This window comes from Bufo bufo, chromosome 3, assembly GCF_905171765.1.
Source record: "Bufo bufo chromosome 3, aBufBuf1.1, whole genome shotgun sequence".
Taxonomy (NCBI): Eukaryota; Metazoa; Chordata; class Amphibia; order Anura; family Bufonidae; genus Bufo; species Bufo bufo.
In genome coordinates, this window is record NC_053391.1 from 698428214 (window position 1) to 698451476 (window position 23263).

General features: G+C 45.1%; 1 protein-coding gene across 1 annotated transcript in view; it reads left to right on the forward strand.

The window, feature by feature from the left end:
- Positions 1-19999, forward strand: part of LOC120996610 (ecto-ADP-ribosyltransferase 5-like) — an 84068-nt gene extending 64069 nt beyond the window's left edge. The window contains exons 5-7 of the mRNA XM_040426649.1: positions 11739-11966; positions 12804-12938; positions 19571-19999. Coding sequence (XP_040282583.1) covers positions 11739-11966; positions 12804-12938; positions 19571-19671 — 464 coding nt within the window. The 3' untranslated portion in view covers positions 19672-19999. The remainder of the gene's footprint in view (positions 1-11738; positions 11967-12803; positions 12939-19570) is intronic.
- The last annotated feature ends 3264 nt before the right edge of the window (positions 20000-23263 follow it).

Consider the following 23263-nt stretch of genomic DNA (forward strand, 5'->3'; position numbering starts at 1 on the left):
AAAACAAGCATCTAGGCCAGAAGCTGGCACGTGCCCCTGTGCCTAAGGCTGTAGATTCCCTAAAGTCCCTAAGATGGTGGAAAGGGGGAAAGAGGCAGCCTGCTTCCTCAGGACCTGGAGGAGGCAGGTGTCTCTCTAACAGCCTAGACAGAACACACAAAAAGGAAGACAAAAACCAACTTATCTTGTAGCTGAGCAGAAACAGCAAATCCACCTTTCCTCAGAGCAAGATAGAAGCTATAACCCGCACAGGACGATGGGAAGGGGCGTAATTTAAACTCACACAAATGACCCCACCCAGTACACCTGAAGGAAGGCGGATACAGCTCAACTCCAATCCCAAACAAACAAAAAAACTACACACGTGCTGCTAACCTGAAAGACCTCCCACATAACCTGAGCAGGGCATGACAGTACCCTCCCTTCTACGGGTGACCTCCGGACACCCCGGCCCAACTTTATCCGAGTGGGCCCTGTGAAAGGCCCTCACCAGTCGGCTGGCACTAACATCCCCAGCCGGAACCCACATCCTCTCCTCGTGGCCGTATCCCCTCCAGTGTACCAGATACTGAAGGGAACCCCGAAGAACACTTGAGTCGAGAACCCTAGAGATCTCAAACTCTAAATTGCCATCAACCAGAACAGGGGAAGGAGGCAATGGCGATGGTTCCACCGGTTTCACATATTTCTTCAGTAAAGACCTGTGGAACACATCATGGATCCTCCAGGTCTGCGGAAGATCCAGACAAAACACCACTGGATTGACAACCGCAGATATTTTGTAAGGTCCAATAAATCTTGGACCCAATTTCCAAGATGGTACTCTCAGTTTAATATTCTTAGTAGATAACAACACCAGATCACCCACACACAGGTCCGGACCAGTCATACGTCTCCTGTCAGCCATTCGCTTATACCTCTCACCCATCTTCTCCAAATTCACTTGGATCCTCCGCCAAATAGAAAACAAGGCAGAAGAAAATCTCTCCTCCTCTGGCATCCCAGAGGAACCAGTCCCAGAAAAGGTACCAAACTGAGGATGAAAATCGGATGCGTCAAAAAATGGCGACTTACCAGTGGACTCCTGTCTACGGTTATTCAAGGCAAACTCTGCTAGAGATAAGAATGAGGACCAGTCCTCCTGGTTCTCAGCCACAAAATACCTCAAGTAGGTCTCCAGGTTTTGGTTAGTACGCTCTGTCTGCCCATTCGACTGCGGATGAAAAGCCTAAGAGAACTAAAGTTGAATACCAAGACGAGAGCAGAACGCCCTCCAAAACCTGGAAACGAACTGCGTGCCCCTATCAGAAACCACATCTGAGGGAATGCCATGTAATTTCACGATGTTATCAACAAAAACCTGAGCAAGAGTCTTAGCATTGGGCAGACTAGCTAACGATACAAAGTGAGCCATTTTACTAAAACGGTCCACAACCACCAAAATCACAGTTTTCCCGGAGGAACTCGGCAGATCAGTAACAAAGTCCATAGACAAGTGCGTCCAAGGATGAGATGGAATAGACAAAGGAAGAAGTTAACCAGAAGGTTGAGTGTGAGCAACCTTTGACCGTGCACAGGTCTCAAGCTGCTACGTAATCCTCAACACTTTTACGTAACCCGGGCCACCAGAACCTCGGGGAAATAAGATCAAAGGTGGGCTTGCCACTAGGATGTCCAGCCAGGACAGTATCGTGATGTTCCTTGAATACCTTGTATCGCAGTCCAGCAGGAACAAACAACCTCCCTGTGGGAGAAGAATCAGGAGCCCCCTCCTGGGCTCCCAACACCTCCATCTCCAACTCAGGGTACAGAGCGGAGACCACCACCCCATCAGCCAAAATCGGAGCAGGATCCTCTGAATCACTTCCCCCCCAGGAAAACTACGAGACTTGACGTTTTTAACCCCCGGGCGAAAAGTAACCACAAAATTGAACCTAGTAAAGAACAGTGACCATTTAGCCTGTCTAGGATTCAGACGCTTGGCAGATTGCAGGTAAGCCAAATTCTTATGATCCGCATATACCGTAACGGGATGAGACGCCCCCTCCAACCAGTGACGCCATTCCTCAAAGGCCAATTTGATGGCCAGCAATTCCCTATCTCCTATATCATAATTCCTCTTGGCGACCGAGAGCTTCTTGGGAAAAAAAGCACACGGACGCCATTTGCCAGGAGATAAACCCTGTAACAACACTGCACGAACCCCCACCTCTGATGCATCCACCTCCACCACAAATGGCTGAGCCACATCGGGCTTCAGCAGAATGGGAGCAGACGCAAAACATTCCTTAATAGCCGAAAAGGCCTGCAAAGCCTCATCTGACCAGACAGAGAAGTCGACGCCTTTCCTAGTCATATCGGTCAAAGGTTTTACATTGGTAGAGTAGTTCAAGATAAATTTTCTATAATAATTGGTAAACCCCAAAAACCGCATAAAAGCTTTCTGATTCTCCGGTCGGTCCCATTCCAGAACCGCCCGGACCTTCTCGGGGTCCATACGAAAACCAGAGTCAGAAAGCAGATATCCCAGAAACGGAAGCTCCTGAACAGAAAACACACATTTCTCCAATTTAGCATATAATTTATTCTCCCGAAGGATCGCCAAAACCTGTCTCACGTGATCCTGATGGGTCTTCAGATCAGGAGAGTAAATTAGTATGTCGTCCAAGTAAATTACAATGAACCTTTCCACAAGATGATGGAAAATGTCATTGACAAATCACTGAAATACCGCTGGCGCGTTAGTTAACCCAAAAGGCATAACCAGATTCTCGAAATGACCCTCGTGCGTGTTGATGGCCGTTTTCCACTCATTCCCCTCCTTGATTCTGATCAGATTGTAGGCCCTTCTTAAATTTAACTTGGAGAAAACCTTGGCTCCAACAATTTGATCAAAAAATCAGAAATCAAAAGAAGGGGATACGGATCACGGACCGTAATTCGGTTCAATTACCGGAAATCCAGACAGGGTCTAAGCGATCCATCCTTTTTCTTTACAAAGAATAAACCAACTGCGACTGGAGACTTAGATGGCCTAATATGACCCTTTGCCAAACTCTCGGCAATATACTTTCGCATGACCTCTCTTTCGGGTTGAGAAAGATTGTATAGCCGAGACTTTGGCAACTTAGCCCCTGGGATGAGATTAACCAGACAATCATATTCACGATGAGGAGGCAACTCCTGAGCCCCACCCTCCGAAAAGACATCCGCAAAATCTGAGAGATACTGAAGTAGAACCGTAGTAGACACTCCTGAGATAGATGCACCAAGACAATTGTCTGAACAAAATTCACTCCAACCAATGATCTGCCTTGCCTGCCAATCTATAATTGGGTTATGATTTATCAACCACGGTAAACCTAAGACTATAGGAGCGGGCAAGTCCTTCATGACAAAACAAGACATAATCTCAACATGTGGATCACCCACCCTTAACTGAATACCATGAGCTATATGAGAAAGAGTGGAAGAATCAATTGCGAAAACCGGAATCTCTCTTTCTAAGGTGCAAGTACTTAAGCCCAGATTTTGAAGAAAAAGAAAATCAATAAGGTTTACCCCAGCGCCACAGTCAATGAATACTTCAAAATTAAATTTTCTTGAGTCTAGCGCCACCATAGCTGGAAGGAGAAAACGAGTATTGCAGGGAGATTGCATACCTGCTTGCTCCGTCACCCCATTTACACTACCAAGAGTCAGGGATGTTTTTTTATTTTTTATTTATGTAAACCTCTTTGTGATTCTTTATCATCAACATGCGGTTTAACAAAAGGACAAGCATAAACAATATGACCACTTTCTCAACAGTAATAACATAGTTTATGCAACCTCCTAAAGTTCCTATTACCAGAACGGAAAGGCACCTGACCCAGCTGCATGGGTTCCTCCCCTTCCCCAGAATTACATGTCATATCACCCTGGGGAACAGGTGAGACGAAACCACTCACAGAAGGGATTCCTCGCGCGGAAGGAACCTTACACCTCTCTCTAATGCGTCCATATAACCGTACTGCCAAAGACATAGCATTCTCCAACGTATCCGGATACTCATGAAAAGCGAGGGCATCTTTCAATCTCTCAGACAACCCCTGACAAAACTGACTACGTAGCGCGGGGTCATTCCACTCTGATTCAGTAGCCCATCTCCTAAACTCAACGCAGTACGCCTCTGCAGTATGTTCTCCTTGTAATAAATTACGCAACTTAGATTCCGCCATCGAGACCCGATCTGGGTCATCATAAATGAATCCCAAGGCTTTAAAAAATTAATCCACCGACCGGAGAGCCAGAGAACCGGTCGGCAGAGAAAAGGCCCAGGACTGTGCGTCCCCTTTAAGCAGGGATATGATTATCCGTACTCTCTGATTCTCATCACCAGATGAAGACGGCCGCAGCCGAAAATAAAGCTTGCATGACTCTCTAAAGCGGATAAAGTCATCCACACCCCCTGAAAATCTATCAGGGAGAGCGACTCTAGGCTTCCCATAAATTTGACTTCCTCATATATCACCTGATGCCAGAGCATTCTGACACGGTGCGACCGAATTACGCAAATCAGCAACCTCAAGGGATAATCCCTGCATGCGATCAACTAACGCATGAATTGACTCCATCTCAAAGCAGCTGAGAAATGGTAGTCTAGGTATTGGCGGGTTATAATGTCACGCTGGGTAGGATACAAGATACAAAACACACAGAAACCCACAAAACAAGCGTCTAGGCCAGAAGCTGGGGATAAAGGTCACCTCCTGACAATTCCCTACCAGCTCTCCCTGCACTTCTGTGCCCACGTTCAGACCCGAAAGGTGGGAATCAACGTGCCCCCGTGCCTAAGGCTGTGGATTTCCTAAAGTTCCTAAGATGGGGGAAAGAGGCAGCCTGCTTCCTCAGGACCTGGAGGAGGCAGGTGTCTTTTTAACAGCCTAGACAGAACACACAAAAAGGAAGACAAAAACCAACTTATCTTGTAGCTGAGCAGAAACAGCATATCCACCTTTCCTCAGAGCAAGATAGAAGCTATAACCCACACTGGGAAGGGGCGTAATTTAAACTCACACAAACGACCCTACCCAGTGCACCTGAAGGAAGGCGGATACAGCTCAACTCCAAACCCAAACAAACCAAAAAAACTACACACGTGCTGCTAACCTGGCAGACCTCCGCACATAACCTGAGCAGGGCATGACACTGGTACTATTGGCACAATGACTGGTACTATGTATATAATGAGGCTGGTACTATTGGCACAATGACTGGTACTATGTACAGACTACAACTGATACTATTGACACTATGACTGGTACTATGTACAGACTACAGCTGGTACTATTGGCACTATGACTGGTACTATGTACAGACTACAGCTGGTACTATTGGCACTATGACTGGTACTATGTACAGACTACAGCTGGTACTATTGGCACTATGACTGGTACTATGTACAGACTACAGCTGGTACTATTGGCACTATGCTACTGTGTACAGACTACAGTGGAACTATTGGCACAATGGCTGGTACTATGTACAGTCTACAACTGGTACTATTAGCAGTATGGCTGGTACTATGTACAGACTACAACTGGTACTATTAGCAGTATGGCTACTACTATGTACAGACTACAACTGGTACTATTGGCACTATGACTGGTACTATGTATATAATGCAGCTAGTACTATTGGCACTATGTCTGGTACTATGTACAGATTACAGCTGGTACTGTTGGCACTATGGCTGGTACTATGTACAAACTACAGCTGGTACTGTTGGTACTATGTACAGACTACAACTGGTACTGTTAGCGCTATGACTGGTACTATGTATATACTACATCTGGTACTGTTAGCACTATGGCTAGTACTATGTGTATAGTACAGCTGGTACTGTTAGCAATATGACTGGTAGTCAGTACAGACTATGGCTGGTACTATGTATATTGGCATTATCACTGTTATTATGTATATACTACAACTGAAACTGTGGGTACTGTGGGTGTTACTGTGTGTATACTACAGCTGGTATTATTGGCAATATGGCTGTTACTATTGCCACTATGGCTGGTACTGGTGGCGCTATGGTTGGAACTTTGTATATCCTATAGCTGGTACTATTTATACAATTCCTAGTACTATGACTATAATATAGATGGTACTATTGTCACTATCACTGGTAGTATCTATACTAGAGCTGTAATAGAATACTTGAGCTTGTATTATGTACAGTATACTACAGCTGGTACTTTTGGCTCTATGCCTAGTAATATATACTACAGCTGGTACTACTGGCACTATAATTGTTACCATGTACAGACTACAGCTGGTACTACTGTATAATCTGTATGTAGTGAGCTCCCTCTAGTGGTGACTGTATAATCTGTATGCAGTGAGCTTCCCCTAGTGGTGGCTGTATAATCTGTATGTAGTGAGCTCCCTCTAGTGGTGACTGTATAATCTGTATGTAGTGAGCTCCCTCTAGTGGTGACTGTATAATCTGTATGTAGTGAGCTCCCTCTAGTGGTGACTGTATAATCTGTATGTAGTGAGCTCCCTCTAGTGGTGACTGTATAATCTGTATGTAGTGAGCTCCCTCTAGTGGTGACTGTATAATCTGTATGTAGTGAGCTCCCTCTAGTGGTGACTGTATAATCTGTATGTAGTGAGCTCCATATAGTGGTGACTGTATCATCTGTATGCAGTGAGCTCCCCCTAGTGGTGGCTGTATAATCTGTATGTAGTGAGCTCCCCCTAGTGGTGGCTGTATAATCTGTATGTAGTGAACTCCCTCTAGTGGTGGCTGTATAATCTGTATGTAGTGAACTCCCTCTAGTGGTGGCTGTATAATCTGTATGTAGTGAGCTCCCCCTAGTGGTGGCTGTATAATCTGTATGTAGTGAGCTCCCTCTAGTGGTGGCTGTATAATCTGTATGTATTTAAGTCCTCTATTGGTGACCTGTATCATCTGTATTTAGTGAGCTCCCTCTAGTAGTACAAATTGTATGTGGTAAACTCCTCTAGTGGTGACTGTATAATCTGTATGCAGTCAGCTCCCCCTAGTGGTGGCTGTATAATCTGTATGTAGTGAGCTCCCCTTAGTGGTGGCTGTATAATCTGTATGTAGTGAGCTCCCTCTAGTGGTTGCTTTATAATCTGTATATAGTGAGCTCCCTCTAGTAGTACAATTTGTATGTAGTAAACTCCCTCTAGTGGTGAATGAATAGTCTGTTTGTAGTGAGCTCTCTCTAGTGGTGACTGTATAATCTGTATGTAGTGAGCTCCCTCTAGTGGTGGCTGTATAATCTGTATGTAGTGAGCTCCCCCTAGTGGTGGCTGTATAATCTGTATGTAGTGAGCTCCCTCTAGTGGTGGCTGTATAATCTGTATGTAGTGACCTTCCATTAGTGGTGGCTGTATAATCTGTATGTAGTGAGCTCCCTCTAGTGGTGACTGTATAATCTGTATATAGTGAGCTCCCTCTAGTGGTGGCTGTACAATCTGCATGTAGTGAGCTCCCTCTAGTGGTGACTGTATAATCTGTATGTAGTGAGCTCCCTCTAGTGGTGGCTGTATAATCTGTATGTACTGATCTCCATCTAGTGGTGGCTGTATAATCTGTATATAGTGAGCTCCTTCGAGTGGTGGCTGCAGGGGCGGACTGGGAACTTAAAGTGGCCCTGGAAAAAATACTAAAAGTGGCCCCGTTTTGTAGTTGGGTTCAAACTGATGGAAGGCAATAACATAGTAACATAGTTTATAATGCCCAAAAAATCCCTCTGTCATCCAGTTCGGCCTGTTATCATGAAGGTTGATCCAGAGGAAGGCAAAAAAAAAAATGTGAGATAGAAGCCAATTTTCCCCACTTTAGGGGAATAAAAAATTCCTTCCCGACTCCAATCAGAATAACTCCCTGGATCAACGACCCCTCTCTAGTAGCTATAGCCTGTAATATTATTACACTCCAGAAATACATCCAGGCCCCTCTTGAACTGTTTTAGTGAACTCACCATCACCACCTCCTCAGGCAGAGAGCTCCATAGTCTCACTGCTCTTACCGTAAAGAATCCTCTTCTATGTTTGTGTACAAACCTTCTTTCCTCCAGACGCAGAGGATGTCCCCTCGTCACAGTCACAGTCCTGGGGATAAATAGATGATGGGAGTGATCTCTGTACTGACCCCTGATATAGTTATACATAGTAATTAGATCTCCCCTCAGTCGTCTTTTTTCTAAAGTGAATAACCCTAATTTTGATAATCTTTCAGGGTACTGTAGTTGCCCCATTCCAGTTATTACTTTAGTTGCCCTCCTCTGAACCCTCTTCAGCACTGCTATGTCTGCCTTGTTCACAGGAACCAGAACCGTACACAGTCCTCCATGTGTGGTCTGACTAGTGATGTGTAAAGTGATAGGACTATGTTCTCATCACGGGCATCTATGCCCCTTTTGATGCAACCCATTATTTTACTGGCCTTGGCAGCAGCTGCCTGACACTGGTTTCTACAGCTTAGTTTGCTGTTCACTAAAATTCCTATGTCCTTTTCCATGTCAGTGTTACCCAGTGTTTTACCATTTAGTATGGACGGGTGACTTGCATTATTCCTACCCATGTGCATAACCTTACATTTGTCAGTGTTAAACCTCATCTGCCACTTCTCTACCCAAGCCTCTAATCTATCCAGATCCATCTGTAGCTGTATATTGTCCTCGTCTGTGTTAATTACTTTACACAGTTTAGTATCATCTGCAAAAATTGATATTTTACTGTGCAAGCCTTCTACAAGATCATTAATAAATATATTGAAGAGAATAGGGCCCAATACTGACCCCTGAGGTACTCCACTAGTGACAGTGACCTAATCTGAGTGTGTACCGTTAATAACCACCCTCTGTTTTCTATCACTCAGCCAGTTACTTACCCACATACAGATGTTTTCTCCCAGTCCAAGCATTCTCATTTTATATACTAACCTTTTATTTGGTACAGTGTCAAATGCTTTGGAGAAGTCCAGATATACGACATCCATTGATTCCCTGCTATCAAGTCTAGAACTTACCTCCTCATAGAAACTGATTAAATTAGTTTTACATGACCGATCCCTTATGAAGCCATGCTGATATGGCATTATTTACTTATTTTCATTGAGGTACTCCAAGATAGCATCTCTTAGAAAACCTTCAGTTTACCCACGACAGTTGTTAGACTTACCGGCCTATAGTTTCCAGGCTTTGTTTTTGGGCCCTTTTTGAATATTGGCACCACATTTGCTATGCACAAATTCTGTGGAACACTCCCTGTTAGTATAGACTCTTTAAATATCAGAAATAAGGGTCTGGCTATGACATTACTTAATTCTCTTAGAATACAGGGGCCATCTGGGACCGGCGATTTGTCTATTTTAATCTTTTTAAAACGCCGCTGTACTTCTTTCTGCGTCAGACAGGGCACTTTTAATGGGGAATTTACTTTTACATTCTGCATTTCATCTAACAGTTTATTTTCCTTGGTGAATACAGTGGTCTGTTCATACTTATAGTAGTCAGGGCTCGGGTTAGTGATTCACTAGGTGGTAACCTTTTTCCCCTTTCTTAGTTTCCAGGCCTAGAACCTTTTCCCTTCCCTCTTGTGGTTGGTGTAGAGTTATCCTCCCGCGCCGTGACACATATCTTCTCGGACTGTGGCCTTTAGACAGGACTTTACATAAAGGCAGACCCCTCCCCCTCTCTGGTTTTTGCGATACTTTCTAAACAGACTGTAACCCTGTACATCAACTGCCCAGTCATAGCTATCATCCAGCCATGTCTCAGTTATTCCCACTGTCATAGCTATCATCCAGCCATGTCTCAGTTATTCCCACTATGTCATAGTCCTCCTCACACATCACTAATTCCAGTTCACCAGTTTTATTAGTTAGGCTTCTGGCATTAGTATACATACAATTAAGAGGTTTATGTATATTTTTTACCCTACAACTTTCCTTCTGAACTGTTCTAGTCCCTCCTTCCATTCCTCCCCCAGTCCCACTACCTGCCCCCGGTCTCTATCTGCCCTATCTTCCCCTCCTGTAACGTAATTACCCCCCCAGTCCCTAGTTTAAACACTCCTCCAACCTTCTAGCCATCTTTTCCCTCAACACAGCTGCCCCTTCCCCATTGAGGTGCTGCCCATCCCTACGATAGAGCCTGTAGCCAACAGAGAATTTCGCCAAGTTCTCCAGGAACCCAAAGCCCTCCTTCCTACACCAGTTCTTGAGCCACTTGTTAACCTACAGGGCCAGCAATACCATATTGTGGCACATTATACCACCCCGACAGAGCCAAGTACCACAGTCCATCACAAAATACTGTCCCAGCAGCACAAAATACATCCCCAAAAACTTCCACTGGCCAGCATTGAGGAAGGCCCTTCGGGAAATTTCCCTGTAAGGTCTATGGCCAATCAGCCCTTGGGTGGCTGTATAATCTGTATGTAGCGAGCCTCCCCTAGTGGTGGCTGTATAATCTGTATGTAGTGATCTCCCTCTAGTGGTGACTGTATAATCTGTATGTAGTGAGCTCCCCCTAGTGGTGGCTGTATAATCTGTATGTAGTGAGCTCCCTCTAGTGGTGACTGTATAATCTGTATGTAGTGAGCTCCCTCTAGTGGTGGCTGTATAATCTGTATGTAGTGAGCTCCCTCTAGTGGTGGCTGTATAACCTGTATGTAGTGAGCTCCCTCTAGTGGTGATGACTGTATAATCTGTATGCAGTGAGCTCCCTCTTGTGGTGCTAGCTGTATAATCTGTTTGTAGAGAGCTCCCCCTAGTGGTGGCTGTATAACCTATATTCAGTGAGCTCCCTCTAGTGGTGGCTGTATAATCTGTATGTAGTGATCTCCCTCTAGTGGTGGCTGTGTATTCTGTATGTAGAGAGCTCCCCCTAGTGGTGGCTGTATAACCTGTATATAGTGAGCTCCCTCTAGTGGTGGCTGTATAATCTGTATGTAGTGAGCTCCCCCTAGTGGTGGCTGTATAATCTGTATGTAGTGAGCTCCCTCTAGTGGTGGCTGTATAATCTGTATGTAGTAAGCTCCCCCTAGTGGTGGCTGTATAATCTGTACGTAGTGAGCTTCCTCTAGTGGTGGCTGTATAATCTGTATGTAGTGAGCTCCTCCTAAAGGTGGCTGTATAATCTGTATGTAGTAAGCTCCCTCTAGTGGTGGCTGTATAATCTGTATGTAGTGAGCTCCCTCTAGTGGTGGCTGTATAATCTGTATGTAGTGAGCTCCCTCTAGTGGTGGCTGTATAATCTGTATGTAGAGAGCTCCCTCTAGTGGTGGCTGTATAATCTGTATGTAGTGAGCTCCCTCTAGTGGTGGCTGTATAATCTGTATGTAGTGAGCTCCCTCTAGTGGTGGCTGTATAATCTGTTTGTAGAGAGCTCCCTCTAGTGGTGGCTGTATAATCTGTTTGTAGTGAGCTCCCCCTAGTGGTGGCTGTATAACCTATATTCAGTGAGCTCCCTCTAGTGGTGGCTGTATAATCTGTATGTAGTGAGCTCCCTCTAGTGGTGGCTACAGGTAATCTGAATGTTATTGTGTATCTATATTTCTAGGCAGGGGATTTGGAGATTTGTATTAGAAAAATAATACTCCCATCATGGTAGAAATATAATATAAATCAGGCCAGTGCTGCGCTGTAATACAACATGTAACCAGCGGTCAGGTGGGGCGCTGCTTTCAATGTAAGCTACTTTCTATGTTTTAAGCTACAACTGAACCAATGGGAGGAACAAAATATGGAGATCAGCTGAATGTGATGTCTGCAGCTGAAATGGATGAGCGGATGAAGGTTTTTGAGGAGAAAATCAATCAGAATCAACTCTTCTGGAAGCATCACCACGCCGAGCTGGGTGACCTATTCCAGCAATTTACTGACAGTGATAATCAAACCAACATGTACCGTTCCCTGAGGCAACTGAGCGATTTTATAAATGGTAAGTGCTGCATGATGGCAGTGCAAGGACAGATAGAAAGATAGATAGATAGATATGAGATAGTGAGGGATTCTCACTTCAGGAGACTGTCTGATCTCTGCCCAGACTTCACCTCGATGGAGGAGGAAGAGAGACTCTCCATACTGCTGGGGGAAGAGGAGAACACAATATATTACTGCCTGCCATAGACTGAGAGGAGCCTGATATACCATGGACTCCCCACCCTGGACGTGTCCCCATCCCCCAACCCTACCCACTTATTTCCCACTTGCTTTGGCAATGCTAAAATGTATTTAGTCCTGCCAATAAAGCTGATTTGATTAGATAGATAGATAGATAGATAGATAGATAGATAGATAGATAATAGATAGATATGAGATAGATAGATAGATAGATATGAGATAGATAGATAGATAGATAGATAGATAGATAGATAGATATGAGATAGATAGATAGATAGATAGATAGATAGATAGATATGAGATAGATAGATAGATAGATAGATAGATAGATATTAGATAGATAATAGATACATATGAGAGAAAGAGATAGATAGATAGATAGATAGATAGATAGATATGAGATAGAGAGATACTGTAGATGGAGAGAGATTCTGTAGATGGATAGGAGATAGATACTGTAGATAGATTGATATGAGATAGATAATAGATATATAATAGATAATAGATAGATAGATAGATAATAGATAGATAATAGATAGATAATAGATAGATAATAGATAGATAGATAGATAGATATATAATAGATAATAGATAATAGATAGATAGATAGATAATAGATAGATAGATAGATAACATTATTACTTTGTGTTTTCAGCTCTAAATAACCTGACAGATTCTATATCGAACGAGGTGAAAGCGGTGCAACAGAACGAGGGGAAGATTGTTCATCTCCTCCTCCTACATGAGGAAGCCTTTAAAATTCTGAGTAAAGAAGTCAAACAACAGCGAGGTAAGGGGACAGCGGCCGATCTGTGACCCTACAGCCAGGGGCGTAGCTATAGGGGGTGCAGAGGTAGCTGTCACTGCTGGGCCCAGGAGCCTGCGGGGGCCCAAAGACCCTTGTGCTGCATAAGAAGACACCAGAATTATAAAAAGTGCATGAAGTTACATCTCTGGCTGGAGGAAAGGGGTTAGGTCGAGAATTTGGCATGGGGGGTAGGTACTCCCCTGCCTACAGCACACAGAGCGTACACAGGATATACAGGTTGAGCCAAAGTATGCTAAACTGTACAAATATACACTAATATAAACTATACATTATGCACAACACTTATCTAGACTCTAATAGTATGTGCAGCTTTATATCACACCGCTACATTGTATGAAACATTACAGTACATGAAACCTTTCTGAATTTTATAACCGTACACTGTAGTCCGCGATACACAACACAACCACCGGGTGGCAGTGGATAGCGCACAGGCATCTGACAAACTATCAAGAACTCATGCTTTAAAAAAAAAAAAATGAGTCAGACTTCTTGGGATATCGTGAACTAAGAGTAAAAGGTAAGGAAAGACATATTTGTATACAACTGTACACTACAACATACTGTACAAACGATGCTACAGTACATAACAGTACACTGCACTATACAAACACCAATGGCGACTACCAATCCATAAAGAGAACCCGCTCTAACTGAAAAATAACTGCTGCAGAAAATAGAACCGACCAGCTGCACGGTCTACATTTATCATCATTATTGTTAAAGTCACAGTACAATAAGAATCAGAGTGCAAACCACACAATACAAGAGTAATAACCAAAAACAAAAAGAGAATGTAAAAGATCAATACATAAAATTCAGAAGTAATCAGGTGAAAGGAGCTCAATATAAAAGAGCAGAACATATAATAAATTCCAAATTAAATCTATTCCCAAAAGAGACCGTTTTGAACAAAGAACCAACACAAATATGAAACCTGATGGACAAAGCAGGAGTTGTGCAGCTGTGTAGGTATAATGGTAGCAGCAGTAGGGGTAGTAATAGTTGCATCAGCAGTAAAGTATGGAGCCTGATGGATAAGGCAGGAGATATGTGGCTTTGTAGGTGTTGTAGTAGCGACAGTAGGGGTAGTAATAGTGGCAGCAGCAGTACAGTATGGAGGCTAATGCATAAGGCAGGAGATATGTGGCTGTGTCCGTGTAGTAGTAGTAGCAATAGGGGTACTGTAGTTATAGTGGCAGCAGCAGTATAGTATGGAGCCTTATGGACATGGCATGAGTTGTGCAGCTGTGTAGGCATAGTAGTAGTGGCAGTAGAAGTAGTAGTAGCGGCAGCAGCAGTACAGTATGATACATGATGGACACGGCAGGAGTTGTGCAGCTGTGTAGGCAGTAATAGTGGCAGTAGGGGTAGTAGTAGCGGCAGCAGCAGTACAGTATGATACATGATGGACATGGCAGGAGTTGTGCAGCTGTGTATGCATAGTGGTAGTAGCAGCAGGGGTAGTAGTAGCGGCAGCAGCAGTACAGTATGATACATGATGGACACGGCAGGAGTTGTGCAGCTGTGTAGGCATAGTAGTAGTGGCAGTAGGGGTAGTAGTAGCGGCAGCAGCAGTACAGTATGACACATGATGGACACAGCAGGAGTTGTGCAGCTGTATAGGAATAGTAATAGTGGCAGTAGGGGTAGTAGTAGCGGCAGCAGCAGTACAGTATGATACATGATGGACACAGCAGGAGTTGTGCAGCTGTGTAGGCATAGTAGTAGTGGCAGAAGGGGTAGTAGTAGCGGCAGCAGCAGTACAGTATGATACATGATGGACACGGCAGGAGTTGTGCAGCTGTGTAGGCATAATGGTAGCAGCAGGAGGGGTAGTAGTAGCGGCAGCAGCAGTACAGTATGATGCATGATGGACACGGCAGGAGTTGTGCAGTTGTGTAGGTATAATGGTAGCAGCAGAAGGGGTAGTAATAGTGGCAGCAGCAGTACAGTATGATACATGATGGACATGGCAGGAGTTGTGCAGCTGTGTAGGTATAGTAGTAGTGGCAGAAGGGATAGTAGTAGCGGCAGCAGCAGTACAGTATGATACATGATGGACACGGCAGGAGTTGTGCAGCTGTGTAGACATAGTAGTAGTGGCAGTAGGGGTAGTAGTAGCGGCAGCAGCAGTACAGTATGACACATGATGGACACGGCAGGAGTTGTGCAGCTGTGTAGGCATAGTAGTAGTGGCAGAAGGGGTAGTAGTAGCGGCAGCAGCAGTACAGTATGATACATGATGGACACGGCAGGAGTTGTGCAGCTGTGTAGGCATAGTAGTAGTAGCGGCAGCAGCAGTACAGTATGATACTTGATGGACACAGCAGGAGTTGTGTAGGTATAATGGTAGCAGCAGTAGGGGTAGTAGTAGCGGCAGCAGCAGTACAGTATGATACATGATGGACACGGCAGGAGTTGTGCAGCTGTGTAGGCATAGTAGTAGTAGCGGCAGCAGCAGTACAGTATGATACTTGATGGACACAGCAGGAGTTGTGCAGCTGTGTAGGTATAATGGTAGCAGCAGGAGGGGTAGTAATAGTGGCAGCAGCAGTACAGTATGATGCATGATGGACACAGCAGGAGTTGTGCAGCTGTGTAGGTATAATGGTAGCAGCAGGAGGGGTAGTAGTAGCGGCAGCAGCAGTACAGTATGATGCATGATGGACACGGCAGGAGTTGTGCAGCTGTGTAGGCATAGTAGTAGTGGCAGAAGGGATAGTAGTAGCGGCAGCAGCAGTACAGTATGATACATGATGGACACGGCAGGAGTTGTGCAGCTGTGTAGACATAGTAGTAGTGGCAGAAGGGATAGTAGTAGCGGCAGCAGCAGTACAGTATGATACATGATGGACACGGCAGGAGATGTGCAGCTGTGTAGGTATAGTAGTAGTGGCAGTAGGGGTAGTAGTAGCGGCAGCAGCAGTACAGTATGACACATGATGGACACAGCAGGAGTTGTGCAGCTGTGTAGGTATAATGGTAGCAGCAGTAGGGGTAGTAGTAGCGGCAGCAGCAGTACAGTATGATACATGATGGACACGGCAGGAGTTGTGCAGCTGTGTAGGCATAGTAGTAGTAGCGGCAGCAGCAGTACAGTATGATGCATGATGGACACGGCAGGAGTTGTGCAGCTGTGTAGGTATAATGGTAGCAGCAGTAGGGGTAGTAGTAGCGGCAGCAGCAGTACAGTATGGAGCCTGATGGATAAGGCAGGAGATGTGCAGCTGTGTAGGCATAGTAGTAGTGGCAGTAGGGGTAGTAGTAGCGGCAGCAGCAGTACAGTATGATACATGATGGACACGGCAGGAGTTGTGCAGCTGTATAGGAATAGTAGTAGTGGCAGAAGGGGTAGTAGTAGCGGCAGCAGCAGTACAGTATGATACATGATGGACACGGCAGGAGTTGTGCAGCTGTGTAGGTATAGTAGTAGCAGCAGTAGGGGTAGTAGTAGCGGCAGCAGCAGTACAGTATGGAGATAAGGCAGGAGATGTGCAGCTGTGTAGGTATAGTAGTAGCAGCAGGAGGGGTAGTAGTAGCGGCAGCAGCAGTACAGTATGACACATGATGGACACGGCAGGAGTTGTGCAGCTGTGTAGGTATAATGGTAGCAGCAGGAGGGGTAGTAATAGTGGCAGCAGCAGTACAGTATGGAGCCTGATAGATAAGGCAGGAGATGTGCAGCTGTATAGGCACAGTCAGAGCAGCAGTACAGTATGGAGCCTGATAGATAAGGCAGGAGATGTGCAGCTGTGTAGGTATAGTGGTAGCAGCAGTAGGGGTAGTAGTAGTGGCAGCAGCAGTACAGTATGGAGCCTGATAGATAAGGCAGGAGATGTGCAGCTGTGTAGGCATAGTGGTAGCAGCAGGAGGGGTAGTAATAGTGGCAGCAGCAGTACAGTATGGAGCCTGATAGATAAGGCAGGAGATGTGCAGCTGTGTAGGCACAGTCAGAGCAGCAGTACAGAACGGTACATGATGACAGGCAGACAGTGTCAGTGCCATCATTGGGCAGGCATAAATGGCCACTGTCAGCAATGGCAGATCTTTTCTTTGGCCTCAGCCGGAGTTGTGTGAAAATCCTCCCAGATCCATGCCTGAATCACTGTTCTCCACACCGGCGGAGGACAATTTGTCCACTTGGGGGTGATGACACCACCTGCCGCACTGAATACCCCCTCTGGCCGCGCACTGGAGACTTCCCCTTCTCCTGAGCAAGCGAGTTGTAGAAACAAATGTTCAATTGGACAAAGCCCAGTACAAAATATGGTGACTGGGATGCAGGAAAATAGTGGTGGCTGTGATGAGGGCCATTTTTGAGTCCACTGTTACGATATACGGCAACTGTGATGCAAACCGAAAATGTCAGCCCAGGTACACTAGTCTGCGCTGAAGAGAATGCTTGTGATAAAATGTGTAATGTGACAGAGTCTACGACATCACGTCAGGTGCACTGGTCTGTGACCGGCCGACTATTGTAATTACATGTGCAACTGAACCCAGTCTACAGTAACAATCTACGCGGACACCGCGCCGTGTATCCAGTCAGGTTTTACACTTATAATTGAAGAAACTTTGCAACAGATTTTTTGGGGGAAAAATTGCAACTGGACATTGTCTACAGCAAATATTTACTGACTGCGATGCTACAAAATTGAAGAAACTTGAAGAAACACCTCAACAGCTTTTTTTTGAGAAAATGCACAGTTGGACAATGTCTAGAGGACAAATGGATCCTTAGGAAATCAGCAGCCAGTACATATGACATTTTAGATGTATATTGGGCTTCTATTAGGCCCCTTTCACACTGGCGAGTACTCCGCGCGGATGCGATGCGTGAGTTGAACGCATTGCACCCGCACTGAATCCCGACCCATTCATTTCTATGGGGCTGTGCACACAAGCGGTGATTTTCACGCATCACTTGTGCGTTGCGTGAAAATCGCAGCATGCTCTATTTTCTGCATTTTTCACGTAACGCAGGCCCCATAGAAGTGAATGGGGCTGCGTGAAAATCGCAAGCATCCGCAAGCAAGTGCGGATGCGGTGCGATTTTCACGCACGGTTGCTAGGAGACGATCGGGATGGGGACCCGATCTTTATTATTTTTCCTTATAACATAGTTACAAGGGAAAATAATAGCATTCTGAATACAGAATGCATAGTACAATAGCGCTGGAGGGGTTAAAATAAATAAATAAATAATTTAACTCACCTTAGTCCACTTGATCGCGATGCCGGCATCTCTTTCTGTCTCATTTGCTGAACAGGACCTGTGGTGAGCATTCATTGTAGGAACAGGACCTGTGGTGATGTCACTCCGGTCATCACATGATCCATCACATGATCTTTTACCATGGTGATGGATCATGTGATGACCGGAGTGACATCACCAAAGGTCCTGTTCCTGCACAGAGCAAAGAAAGAAGACAGAAGAGATGCCGGCTGCGCGATCAAGTGGATTAAGGTTAAATTATTTATTTATTAATTTTTAACCCCTCCAGCGCTATTTTTCTTAGCATTCTGTATTCAGAATGCTATTATTTCCCCTTATAACCATGTTATAAGGGAAAATAATGCAATCTACAGAACACCGATCCCAAGCCCGAACTTCTGTGAAGAAGTTCGGGTTTGGGTACCAAACATGCTGATTTTTCTCACGCGAGTGCAAAACGCATTCCAATGTTTTGCACTCGCGCGGAAAAATCACGCATGTTCCCGCAACGCACCCGCACATTTTCCCGCAACGCCGGTGTGAAAGAGGCCTTAGGCTTCTGATCATTAGGAAAAAAAGGAGTACTGTAGCTTTAAATAGCAAATCAATCGCAGGACTGTCAGAACAGTAAATGTACACTGGTTCCGTCCAGTGCTTTACATGACGTGTTCAATGTGTCCACCATTCTGTCGGATGCTCATGGTTTAACATTTGATCCAGTCTTTGTGAACCCGCTGAAGAGCCACAGGCGATACTTCTTCATGGCGCTGCAGGACTCTTGCGTAGTATGGCTAACCTGAAATGGTGAAGAAGTATCACCTGCAATTCTTCAGCGTGTTCACGAAGACTGGACCAACCATGGTGAACCATGTGCCTCCAGCAGAAGAGCGGACACAGGGAACATGTTGTCTAGAGAACATTCCCCTCGCTTTACTTTTAAACATGTAAAAATAGGGTCAAAACGGACACCTCCAGTAAATTCTAGCCACAGATTATGTATCACATGACCCCCTTCCCACTGGAAAAAACAGAGCTCGATATAGTATAGCGGATTTCAAAATGGCGGCCAAAAATGTTTCCACCACCAAATAATGGAATTACATTTTCTACAAATTAAACCAGTTAAACTTCTGCCTCGCCCTGTACTTGTAGAACAGTATACATTACACTACAATACACCGTACATAATACTCTATGGCTATCCCCATCATCCCTACAAGGTGCAATACTGTGACGTATAGAACTTCTGACCGCGGACAGTATTGACACCAGAGCTCGTTAAGTAGCCATAGGGGCAGGGTGCCCACTGTGAACATGGCATCATGGCGCTAAGCTGAGGTCGCTGCCACAATGACTGTTTCTCATCTCTTCACAGTCTCCATCTTCGGCCTTGTCATCTGGTTTTTAATATTTGTTATCACTGGTGCTGCCATTTTGATCTATAAGACCTGCATGAGGAATCCTGGAGCTCGATGATGACATCACATCTGAAGCACTGGTTGTGACAGTATTAGGTTCATGGATGCAACCAACCCCCCCACCGGCATCCATTTCCTTCCACAGTGTGAGTGATATCATAACCCTGGGGCAACGTCCTGCTGAAAACTGTCAGTACTGTGTGAAAGGCCCTGGGAGAGCACAAGTGAAGCTTCTTTCTATTACCGTATATAAGGATGTGGCTGGAGCTCATTGAAGATCAGAAGGTTCAGCTGCTTCACACTTTCATAGTTAATATGGTTAAAAACAGACATAAGTCCTTCAAGTTCAATCTTTCTTCAAATAAATTAAAGTTTTTCTAGGTTTCTCATTTGTGTTTGGTGTTTTTTTAGTGATTAACAAACCCCTCGGGTAAGAGGGTTGTCCAGAGGGGAAACATGTTGTGCCAAGGAGTTCAGAATTGGGAAGCCATATTTACCTCACCGTTCCCCTGCCAATCCCGGTTTGACATTCACCGTACCGTCACTGATCTCAGAAATGACCCCAAAGCCAACCAATGGAAACAGTGGTGACCAGCCTCAGCCGGTGAGCTGGCCGACCGTAGCATCTCCTGTGTGCTGAGATGAGACCAGGAAATGGATACTCTCCCCCAACATGTTTCGCCAGCTAATCTGGCTTCATCAGGGGTAACGGACAGAATTGAATAAGGCCGCTGCCCATGAACCTTATCAAGGCTGCCTCCACCTTGGAAGCAATAGATTCAAAGAATGAGAACGAATAGGTATCCTGTAAACCATGCTACCAATGAAAAACCTATAAGTCACAATGACACTCACCACCGTCATCCAGATTTTTCGGCTGCGTGCCCAGTATCTGCGCCTGGACTTACCTTCTGCGAGCGCCGCTGCACTGCACTACCATTGCGCAGGAACATTGAAGTACCAGAAGCGCCTTTAATCACACTGCGCCTGCGCTTAGTCTCAGAGCGCACTGCTCTGCGCGCTGACTTAGTCTCACAACGCACACGCACCACTGCACTGTACTGCGGCTGCACAGGAACTTAGAGGCCAAGACGGGCGCTATAAACAGTAATGTGCTTGCGCTTGTACTTAGCCTCAGAGCCCATCGCTTCCACTACTGTGTCTCTATTAACTTAGTCGTGAGCCAAGAAACGCCTGCGTGCGGACTTTATCACAGATAAGCTCAACTCCTTCCTACTGCGCTTGCGCACCCGCACTGTAGCCTGACTTGCAGGTTACCCTTTAAACATTACAGCATATATATGTAACATTGTTAAAAGAATACTTATAATACCCCTACCTTTAAAGGGATGTATCAGTATCTATAGAAGTATATGTGGTCCCTCATATAGCTATATAATAAAATGTTCTCATAGGGATGGAATACCGATATATCTCACCAAAATCGGTGTCATACATGTGACATAATAATCACGAGAGAGCATTCTTGCTGTACATAACGTACTTGGGGCAGTCAGATTGAAGTAGTTATAACAGCGTCTAATACTGCTCACAAATTGATGAAAATACAATATGATCAATTAACTGAAATGTGCAGATAACTATTATAAAAAGGAAGAAAAAGTAAAGCCTTCATTGAGGCCTTTTGGGCTGAGACTATCAAGGTGGTAAATCCACCTTGTCTCCTCTTGAAGAAGAACTCTATCCAGATCACCTCTACGTGCACCAAGTGTCCTTCTACAAAGGCCCCAAAATTTGAAACCGTTCGGATCCCCCTTATGGAAAGCTCTAACATGCCTGGATATAGTAGTATCTGATTTTGTGTTAATACTGCTTAATAGATCAGAACGGTAAGTACTCTTTGCTCTATGAAGAGCTTTATGTAAGGTCTTCTTTGGGTATCCTCTTTGATGGAATCTTTCAAACAATGTATCACATTCCCGAAGGAACGCAGAGACATCTGAGCAATTACGACATGCCCTTATGTACTGTCTAGTGGGTATTCCTCTTCTCAGAGGTAAAGGATTATGGCTCTGCCAATGTAGCAGGTTATTTGTAGACGTAGGTTTACCGTAAACTTCACAGGAAATGTCAGAAATGACCCCTCAGCCAACCAACGGAAACAGTGGTGACCAGCCTCAGCCGGTGAGCTGGCCGACCGTAGCTTCTCCTGTGTGCTGAGATGAGACCAGGAAATGGTGACCCGTGGGAACTTGGTAAGCGCCAGAACATGACCAGAGGGGCATTAGTGAGTTATAGAGTATACAGAGATGAGATGAGGCTGGAAAAACTCATCATGGAGGTCTGGGCCAACTGGAGAAGATGAGGAAAGGTAAAGTGGCCAATCAGAGGGATTGTGACGGTTCAGTCACCAGACTTAACAGGTATGTGATGCTGCATTCCCCGGTAGAGTTGGTAGAGCTGAATTGAATTTAAAAAATAATATTCATTCAGCATAAACAAAAAAATGGGCAAGATAACTATATAGATAGGATAGGGCTGGTACAGACATGAATATATACTTTTCTACAGTATTTCAGAAAGTTCTGTTGTTCTTGTGTTCAGGGGTGGATTAAGTGCATGATAGACCCCCCGGGGCTGTCTACCCAACTGGGGCCCCTCCCTCCATTTTAGTTAAATGTTTCTGTATGAAGAGACTGCGGTGCTTCGTGAGCGTCACAGTCTCTTCCTCGGCCATATGACATCACATTCATCGTTCACATGGCCTCGGTGCAGCTCTGTCCCATCTGAGTGATCGGGTCTGATCTGTAATACCGAGCGCAGTGCTATCACATGGACAGCGCTGTGCTTGGTAAGGAGCAAAGAGGCTGCGGCGCTCACTGCGACATCGCGGTCTGAAACAGCGGATTGGCTGGGGTGCCAGGAGTCAGACCCCCACCATCTCATAACTCTCTGAGTACAGATGTCATAAATGTTACCTGCAGTCCTATGTAACACCCCATATAACACAGTGAATTATTGTGCCCCAGGTAATAATGTCCCCTAATATGTCATGTAATAGAAAGGCCCCAGCAGTGCCTCCCCAATAGCAATGTCCCCCATACCACATTGTAATTTCCCCCACACTGCCACCCATGTAGTAGTTTGCCCCCACAAATAATTTTCCCCACACACTGCCCCATGAAGTATTTTGACCCCACACTGCCCCCCAATAAGTAATTTGTCCCCATGTAATAATTTGCCTCCATACCCCACTGTACCTGCAGTAATATGACCTGTACTGCCCCCCAAGGTTGGCACACACACAAAAAAACAAAAAACTAAAGGCTAATACATACCTGTGTCTGTGATGGTGAGGCAGGTGCGCGTACATCAAAGCCCTGTGCCCCGACAAAGGTGCACGATGACGTCATCGCACGTGATGATGATAGAGATGTGGATATCATTCCTAATTAAGATGGCCCCCATATCCTCCAGCTCTCAGCGCCATCTTGGAGGGTAGTATCAGCGGCATGTAAAAATAATTACTTGTCTGTCCATCATACATTTCTGTCCAGCCTAATTTCATATACTTAATTATTTTCATGCTGATGCTTGGATTGCTATTCATAATATCTAGAACAGAATGCTCTGAATTCAAGGCCGACTGTCCTGTGTTCACTCCTGTGAGAAACGTTGTAATAGTTTCC